Source organism: Cyprinus carpio, chromosome B2 (assembly GCF_018340385.1).
Source record: "Cyprinus carpio isolate SPL01 chromosome B2, ASM1834038v1, whole genome shotgun sequence".
Classification (NCBI taxonomy): Eukaryota; Metazoa; Chordata; class Actinopteri; order Cypriniformes; family Cyprinidae; genus Cyprinus; species Cyprinus carpio.
The window spans coordinates 30151358-30161098 of NC_056598.1; the positions used below are offsets into that span (position 1 = coordinate 30151358).

Here is a 9741-nt window from a genome sequence, read left to right on the forward strand (position 1 = left end):
CCGTTCGAACGAATCAACTGAATGAATGATTCAGTCATCAAATCAGTGACTTGTCGCCACCTGCTGGCGGATATAGTTTAATTTTTAGCCTATGATTCCAGGTATTTAAATCATTTAATATTTCTGTATTTGAAATGTTATATTTAAAACATTAATCTCCACATGAATCTATGAATTTAATTGGAAGTGTACCTACAAGCCACTTCTTTTGTGCCACCTCTGTAATATAAATTAATTTATTAATACTAGTTTCATATGATTATTCGTCTTATTCTACTTGTTTTAAATAGAAATTTAAAAAAACTTACAAACATACATTTTTGAATTTGACAGATGAAAATGATGCCATCTTGCAGGTAAAAAAAAAATACTCCTGTAAGTCACTTTGTCACGTCACGTCGTATTAGGAAGGCACATTTTTGATCAGAAATTTTGATTATTGGTCAGATGGTGCTCCTAATTTTTTACATTAGGAGGACAAGCGCTCCTGACTGAAATTATACGCTAAAAATGAAGATAAATCCATCAGGAGGTGGCAGCAAGTCACTGATTTGATCACTGAATCATTCATTCAACTGATTCGTTTGAACGGCTGAATCATTCAGGAATGAAGCAGAATCCGTACTTAAAGAAAACACTAAAACACTTTAATCTCTGTGTTCACTCTCCCTGCTTTCTTCTCTTTCGTCTTGAATTTGCACTGAAAAGCTCTTTCTGTTCCAGTCTAGCAATAACTTCAGTGTTGTTACAGTACGCTTTATTTTTGATACACAAACACTAGTGCTGTGTGACATCTTTACAGGATCACAAGTATGATTTTTTTTTCTTTTTTTCTTCTTCTTTTAAACCATGCTAAAGGTCACACATTATGAAAAATAGGGCTGAAAAAAAATTCTAATATTCAAAAATGCACCACAAACGATTCTGGATTAATTCACAAAAAATAAATAAATAATTGAAATTTTATTTTAAAGCATTAATAATTAAGTTTAGTGCAACGTAAGTTATTTACACAAGATTTAATGTTGTGTAAAGATTTTTATTTCTTTATTTTTGCATTTAAATATTTCAAATTATTATTAAATTATAAATAATAATATAAAATTAAAATAGTAATTCAATACATTTTTAATAATATAAAAAAATATATATTTTAATAATAAATCACACACTTCTGTAAAATTAAACATTAATGAGAATGGCTGTTATGTCAATATTAAATTAATTTTTATGAACACTTCAAAAAATTAGGTAAAAAAAACATTGTATAATATACTTTTTTTCCATTTTTATCACATTATTATTTTGAATTATTAATTATACATTTTATTAAATAATAAAATTTTAATTTAGCTTAAAAATTGTCACGCATTTCTGTACCATTCTAGCATGAAGGGCTGCAATCTAAAATTAAAATCAACAATTAAAAAATCAAATTAAAAAATAAAAAGAACATTTAAAAAAAAAATTATAAACATATGATTGACTACGGTTTTCTTTTTTTTAATTATTTGAAATGATTATTTTAATAGTAAATATTATATAGTTATAACAATTTAATATTTTAATCATTTAAAAATGCATATCATTTGTAATCATTTAAAAATTTACAAATTTCTGAAACATTAACCTTTAAGCATGAATGGCTGTTATGTAAAAAATCAAATGAATTTTTACTAGCACTTTAAAAGATTAGGTTAAAAAATTGATTCTGTTTGGAACTGAATCTTGACTCTGTGAATCGGAATCTAATTGAATCATGAGTATTTAATGAATATGATGTGTGGTTTAGTTCATAACCAAAACAAATTTGTAGACCTTAGTGGCTCAAACGCCTCAAACTTTGGGAGATATATGAGTGGAAAAATATGAGTTGAAATAATGTTTACCATTTTAGAAAGTCACGAATGAGCTTTTGTGCCGTTGAGTTTGTTTTTCTGATTCAGTTTCTCAGCTGGGAGTGAGTGGAAACCAAAGACCAGCTTGAATGTGGCGCTAAACGCCTCTATATCTTCATACTGTGGAATGCTTAGTTTAGACGACAGCATTGATATAAAGCATTTAATATTAGCTGCATTGGTGAAATATATGAGTAGGTAGAAATCAACAATTCTGTTATGATAGAACATTAAGATCCCTTGAGCCCGTGAGGGAATCTATATTTAAGAATAGCTGTAGTTCTTTGAGGAATGGATTCATGAATGCATCTAGTGTAGTTGCTTTGTGCAGCTCTAAAGCTTTGAACTTTCATTTGATTAAAGGAATGATTCTGGCAAAAATGAAAATGTGCTGAAAATGGCCATCCAAGATCAGGATGAGTTTGTTTCTTCATCAGGTTTGTAGAAATGTAGCACTGCATCAGTGTCTCAGCAATGGATGCTCTGCAGTGAATGGGTGCCGTCAGCTGATAAAAACATCACAATAATCCACAAGTAATCTACAGCACTCCAGTCCAAAACACAGATGTATAGACATTGATCACTGCAGGTTTTCTTTTTTCTGAATTTATTTAATTGTTATTTTTTGCCATTTTTATCTTCTACCTCCTCTTTTCTTTTTTGCTTTTTTTTAAAATCTAAATTCAATTATAATTTTATATGATGGTTTTAATTTAAATACTATATAGTTAAAATATTTAAAACATTTCTAATTACTGTTAATGTTAAAAAAAATTTATTTTAATAATTCAGTTTTAAAAAATAAACAATTTCTGTGCTATCTAAATTCTGTACAGGAGTGTGTGTGTATTGAATTGTATTGAATTGCTGATGTGATTTATTGCAATCTTTTTTTTATGCAATTGAATTTGTTTTCTGGAAAAAAAAATATTTTCAAGGGTTTTTTTTTCATGCAAAAAAAAAATGAACTTGAAAAATGCGATATTATGGATTCGGAAGCAACCGTCTAAAGTTAATATGTCTTGATGGATTTGTTTCATCTTTTGTCTTCTTCAGATGTTAACTGATGGACTGGAATGCTGTGGATTACTGTGATGTTTTTATCAGCTGTTTTGACTCTCATTCTGACGGCACCCATTCACTACAGAGCATCCATTAATGAGACACTGATGCAATGCTGCATTTCTACAAATCTGGTGAAGAAACAAACTCAGAGCACATTTTCAGCAAATGTTCATTTTGGGCTGAACTGTTTCTTTATGTCATAGGCTGTAATGGTTGTACAGTTGTGTAGTGGATGTTGCGTTATACAGTTTCTTTATTATAGCACAAGAAAGCCGCTTGTGTGGCTTCTGACTGCAGTATTTTAAGTGCCAACAGCCTGTTTTTATGTGTTCTCTCAATCCGCAGGGTTCGGCACGGACAGCACGAGCCACGTTTTTATTTGTGTGCTTTATACATATATAGGGTCAAATAAACAGGTGTTTACTTTTATATTTCTTCTTCTCTCTTCATGCAGTACTTGAGAATGTGTACTGCTTTGTATAATCGACAACGAGAGCATGTGTGATTTGATTTGGAGAAAGTGGCAAGAACTCTTTTCAAGGACAAACATTTCTGCTTGTGAGTGATCCAGCGTCTTACTCTGATGCGAGAGCCTTATTGTCCCACATGCATCTTAGGTTCCTCCTGCAGCTCTTGACAGGCTGATTATATGATGATGACAGTATTTCATGCTACACTAGTAAGAGTCATACTGTGCTGACCGGCTAACGCAATCAGCTGGAAACTCCAGAGCAAAGACTCACAATATATCATCTTCTCTGAACTGAACGCAAACCTGCTGAATAAATATGTTTTACATTATATTAACTCTGTGATTTATTGCATTTAAATGTGTCCAAAACATCAAACCAATGGTTAAATTAGACTGATTTAAATATGCATAGCTTTAAATATTATGTGCTCAATTATTGCCCCAGCAAATGCATGCTTAAAATGCATTTACAAAGCATGTGAATTTAGTTTTAAAAGTGCTTAAGTTGTTCCGTGCACAAGTAAATAAAGCAAAATGTTAAGAAGTTTGAATATGCTTACAATTTGCACTACATTTGCTCACTTAATACTAAAGCAAATGTGCTTAATTTCAACTTGAATGCGTTGTTTAAAGTTCAAAAATTCGTAAGTCATTTAAAAATAAGAGTTTGGAGATTCAACTTCATAACATTCAAATGCTTCACTTTTACATTTTCATTGTTCTCACTTAGAAAATGTTTAATGGACAATCCGATATTAGCAGCTATTATTATTAGATATTAAGCTCAAAAAAAAAAATATTTATAATAAATAATCAGAATATATATATAGCTCAAAAAAAATAAATGGCAAAAAAAAAACTAAATGTTGGTTTATTTAAATAGGCTTACATTTTCTTTTTTTTTTTTGGAAAGTGCATACTTTTAATCTTAAGTAGTTGTAGCATTCTAAATGTACATTTACACCATATAACATTTTTTAAATCATTCATAAAATATGAAATTATTACATGCAAGACATTTTTTACTGTCTGCATAAAAATAAAAATGAATAGACATCAATTTTGTATTAGCAACAGGCTTGGCTTAAAATAATTTGTGCTTTTACAAACAAATACAAAAAGATCCCCATTTAGTTAGATTATATATTATATATTCTAGGCCTGTTGTGATCGAACATTACACAGACTGTAAGTTTACTGCCTCTGCAGAGAAGCATTTTACAATGTTTTGTTTTAAATGTACAACATGTAATAGATTTAACAAAACCTTCTAACCAGAAAACAGTGATTACTTTGGATCAACTTAAAAAAAAAAAAAAAAAGTCCTCAGGGAAGCATGAAGACACAAAATGGTTAATGTGCATCTCTAAGGTTCATTTTTTACACAGAAGGAAAAGATGATGATGAAGGTGCACTAGTTGGCAAATGAAGAGAGACCAATTCCATGCAACTGTTTCTAACAACATTTTATTTGAAGAAAGACGCTCCTGAAACACAGCGATGCTCCAGTCTACTTCAGCTTCTTCTTGGGACGCAGGTTGTTGGTGTGGCCGCACTTCTTCTTGCGGCAGTTGACGGCACGTGGGTGCAGACGGGCGTAACACCTGAGAGAGAACATCATCATCATCAACACAGGACCTACATCAGAGGACGAGCGCTAGACTTTACCAGCGAAGAGTGTGGTCTTACTTGCGGCAGATCATCTTCTCGCAGTTGTATTTCTGGGCCAGCTGTCTGAGGGACGGCTCGATGATGCCTCCTCTGAGACGCAGCACCAGGTGCAGGGTGGACTCTGACAGAAACCACAAACATCAGCCCAATACACACAGCAACAGCAGATGTCACGCACGTGAGAGGGGTTGTGTGTTTAAAGACAGCGCAGTATTTACACACCTTTCTGAATGTTGTAGTCTGAAAGCGTGCGACCGTCTTCCAGCTGCTTGCCAGCGAAAATCAGACGCTGCTGGTCAGGCGGGATCCCTGAGGACGAAATAAAGACACGCTAGTGCTCTGAAGAACGGAAAAAATACATATAATAATAAATAAATATAAATAATAAAAGACAATGTCAATGTCCTCCAGCAAGCAGAACATGATTAATTCAGCTCATATCTTTATACAGGGTTTCTGCAAGTTTTATGAAGACAAATTATAATACCTCAAGATCTTTATCAGACCAAGTAAGAATGTAAGGAATAAATCCAGGCAAACACTAATCCTCAGTAATCATTTCGAGATACTTAAATCAAGATATACTTACTTCAGAAGCAAAACGACTTAAAGGGTTAGTTCACCCAAAAATCAAAATTATGTCATTAATGACTCACCCTCATGTCGTTCCAAACCCGTAAGACCTCCGTTCATCTTCAGAACACAACACGTTTTTTTTTTTTGTTTTTTTATGTTTAAGATATTTTAGATTTAGTCCGAGAGCTTTCTGTCCCTCCATTGAAAATGTATGTACGTTATACTGTCCACGTCCAGAAAGGTAATAAAACATCATCAAAGTAGTCCATGTGACATCAGAGGGTCCGTTAGAATTTATTGAAGCATCGAATATACATTTTGCTCCAAAAATAACAAAAATGACGACTTTATTCAGCATTGTCTTCTCTCCCGGGTCTGTTGTGAGCGCGTTCAATGCTGAATAAAGTCGTCATTTTTGTTATTTTTGGAGCAAAATGTATTTTCGATGCTTCAGAAAATTCTAAGTGACCCTCTGATGTCACATGGACTACTTTGAAGATGTTTTTATTACCTTTCTGGACGTGGACAGTATACCGTACATACATTCTCAATGGAGGGACAGAAAGCTCTCGGACTAAATCTAAAATATCTTAAACTGTGTTCAGAAGATGAACGGAGGTCTCACGGGTTTGGAACGACATGAGGGTGAGTCATTAATGACATAATTTTAATATTTGGGTGAACTAACCCTTTAAGTTTTATTTTCTGAGAAATGTATCAAAATGAAGTGAGCAAATAAAAAAAAATTACTAATAATTTTACTGAATTTGAAAATTGAATTACCTTTATATTAAATTAAATTTGATACCCGTTATTATTTAAAGCATAAACACACTTAGTTTGGTTTAAATCCTTAGAAAACATAGCTTCACATCTTCAGCTTGCATCTCAAGTAAATGTATCTTGATTTAAAGAGGTTTAGATATTTTGTACTAGAAAATAAAAATACAGAGAAATATATTTTGACATTTTACTTATACATACACACATATACACATAATTTTTTTTCCGTTTTTTCATACACACCCTCCTTGTCCTGGATCTTGGCCTTCACATTCTCGATGGTGTCGCTGGGCTCGACCTCGAGGGTGATGGTCTTACCGGTCAGAGTTTTCACAAAGATCTGCATCTTGCCACTGTCACACAGAAAGAGAGAGAGACCATCAACATCATTCAGAGTCAATGAGAGCATCAAACATCAGCAGTGCACTGATGATCACAGGAACTGAAGCAGCACAACATGTGGCAATACAATATTTTTGTCCTGGTGGGATATTATCAAACCATGTTACATTAACAAATCAGTATTCTATAAAACATTGATTATTTCAACAAACCACAATAGTAGTAACAACTAAAAAAACAATGAAATAACAAAAAATTTTAAAAAATTAAAAAAATATTATTATATATATATAAATATATAACATCCAGTCTATCACATGATCATTTAGAAATCATTCTAATATTCTGATTTATTATGAGTGTTTGAAACAGTTCTGCTGTCTAATATATTTGATGAATAAAAGGTTAAAAAGAACTGCATTTATTCAAAAAAAAAAATAAAAAAATCTAATAATATATATTCTAATAATATATTTTCTTTACTATCACTTTTTATCAATTTAACACATCCTTGCTGAATAAAAGTATTGATTTTATTTAAAAAAAAAAAGATAAAAAAATTACTGACCAGTAGTGTATATTGTTATTACAAAATATTTATATTTTAAAAACATAGCTTCTTTTTTTTTTACTTTTTATTCATCAAAGTATCCAAAAAAGTATCACATGTTCTGAAAAAATATTGAGCAGCAGAACTGTTTCCAACTTTGATAATGAAATCATCATATTAGAATGATTTCTAAAGGATCATGTGATAATGATCCTAAAAATTCAGCTTTGCATCACAGAAATAAATGATAATTTAAAGTATAATAAATTTAAAAACAATTATTTTAAATTGTAATAATATATCACAATATTACATTTTTTTTTCTGAATTTTTAGATCAAATAAATGCAGGCTTGATGAGCAGAAGAAACTTCTTTCAAAAACATTAAAAATAGTAATGTTTTCCAAACTTTTGACCTGTACTGTGTGTGTGTATGTATAGATATATAATATATATATATATAATATATATATAATATAGATATATATATATATGAATGATACCAAAAACACTTTACTACATATCACAAATCAGTTTTATGTAATTCAAACGCTGACAGGGACACGTGATGGTACAAAACACAGCTGACATTCGCAGATTAATGCACAAAGCATGCATGTGTTGTAGGTTTCTGTCGCTTTTCTGTGTGTTTGGTGTGTTTTCTGTCATTAGCTTCTCACACACACACATGGCAGAAGCGGCCATGACACTCCATCACGACACACTCGACTTCAAACCACACAAACGCGTCTAAATCCACCGCATAACCAGCTTTAATCGATCCATTCGCGACCGTAAACATATCATGTACACACACGCGCGACCATGAAGGTGAATAAGCAGAGAAAAGACGCTAAAACTGGACAATCGCGCGGAGAATAATCCTCACCCTCGCAGTCTCTGCTGATCCGGGCGGAAAAAGAACGATGCGTTCCTCGTGCATGAAGATGGCGTGTATTTGAGCGTTACAGCTGCTTTACCGCCGCCTGCAGGAGCGGAGCGGAACCGCAGTGCCCCGCTGCAAACAATAAATAGTGTTTCAAACCAATATAAACATTTTCCTTCAGAATCAGAGTTAGAGCTCCAAAATAAGGTCTGTGCTGGTTTTATAGAAATGCATGATCGGTTTCTGCATTTCTATGACTAGCTGTTATTTATTATGTGTTTACTGTGAATCTGGGTGACGTCTGGTGTCTGCTATATACATATGTGTGTATGTCTGAAATTAAATATCATTTAATATGTAGAATTCAAACTGGCGTTATTTGTCACAATAATTTAAAATTTAATATTTATAATAATGATAATATAAATATATATAATTTTTTCATAATAAATATATATATTTTTAATTAAATCTTTGTTAAATTATTTTATTCCATCTTAAATGTACAATTACATTTGTGAATTGTTACAGTAATTTAAAAATTAATATTTACATTAATATTTATAAATGTATATTTAATAACAATGTCATTATATTGTATTTTTACATTTACACATGTATATATAAAATACAATTAAATGTAATGAATAATACTAACATTATTATATATTATATACAATATTAATACATATACAGTGTTGTTATTAATACATTTTAAATTAAATATTTAAGAATATTTTTAAAATGTATGTATATTTTTAAATAAATGTCTTTTTTTAATTATAAAATATCTTTATTACACATGATATGCAATTTGTTACAATAATTTACAATGTTATATTTATATAAACAAAAAATTGTTTTTACAGAGAAAAAGACAAGGCAAGATATTTCACAATATATTCTACCAGAGGACATTAAAACATATTCAAAATGAAATCTACAGCTATATTTACAAAACAAACCACTCGGTTCAAACAGAGTATTTTCATCATATAAGTGCACAGTAAATACAGAGTATTTTCAGTTAAAAGTTATTTATGGCCTGTTTATTACAGACTGAACATTACTGATATGGGTTTGCACTCATGAACTAAATGCACACAAGTCAGAAAGTCTTTTTATTTCCATTCAATTCTACTCTTTTAGTAGTGATATGAGGTGTCTCGCTCATAAATACTCCTAAGTGCTTGAGCTGGTTACTGGTGTAAATGAGAGTAAATTTTGCTTCTTTTGTCTATATCTTTCCATCTCATCTCATCAATGATACCACAGCAATCCAATCTATCTTGCTTTCAGTCCACTCTTCCCGTTCCCGCCTGCCTTCTGGTTAGTCAAGTTATTTAAGACACAGCTGGAGCTCAGCATCGCCAGCCTGGAGTCCAGAACCACCTTCCTCTTCCTCCAGGAAGAACGATCTTCCTGCTCCTCTTCCTCTTCCTCATTCTCCTCCTCCTCCGGTTCACTTTCAACATCGCTGCGCTCGTCCTTGTCCAGC

The 9741-nt window shown here is 31.7% G+C and overlaps 2 protein-coding genes across 2 annotated transcripts in view; both read right to left on the minus strand.

Moving 5' to 3' along the window:
* Positions 1-4886: 4886 nt before the first annotated feature.
* On the minus strand, positions 4887-8360 carry LOC109090410 (ubiquitin-60S ribosomal protein L40). The gene is made up of 5 exons (XM_042719090.1): positions 8247-8360; positions 6709-6818; positions 5329-5415; positions 5125-5227; positions 4887-5039 (listed from the first exon to the last, which is right to left on the minus strand). The coding sequence occupies exons 2-5, from the start codon at positions 6809-6811 to the stop codon at positions 4946-4948; spliced, it is 387 nt and encodes a 128-aa protein (XP_042575024.1). The 5' UTR covers positions 6812-6818; positions 8247-8360; the 3' UTR covers positions 4887-4945.
* Positions 8361-9527: 1167 nt separating this feature from the next.
* Positions 9528-9741, minus strand: part of cers4b (ceramide synthase 4b) — an 18607-nt gene continuing 18393 nt past the window's right edge. Inside the window, exon 11 of the mRNA XM_042719191.1 lies at positions 9528-9740. Within this exon, the coding sequence (XP_042575125.1) occupies positions 9528-9740 (213 nt within the window). The remainder of the gene's footprint in view (position 9741) is intronic.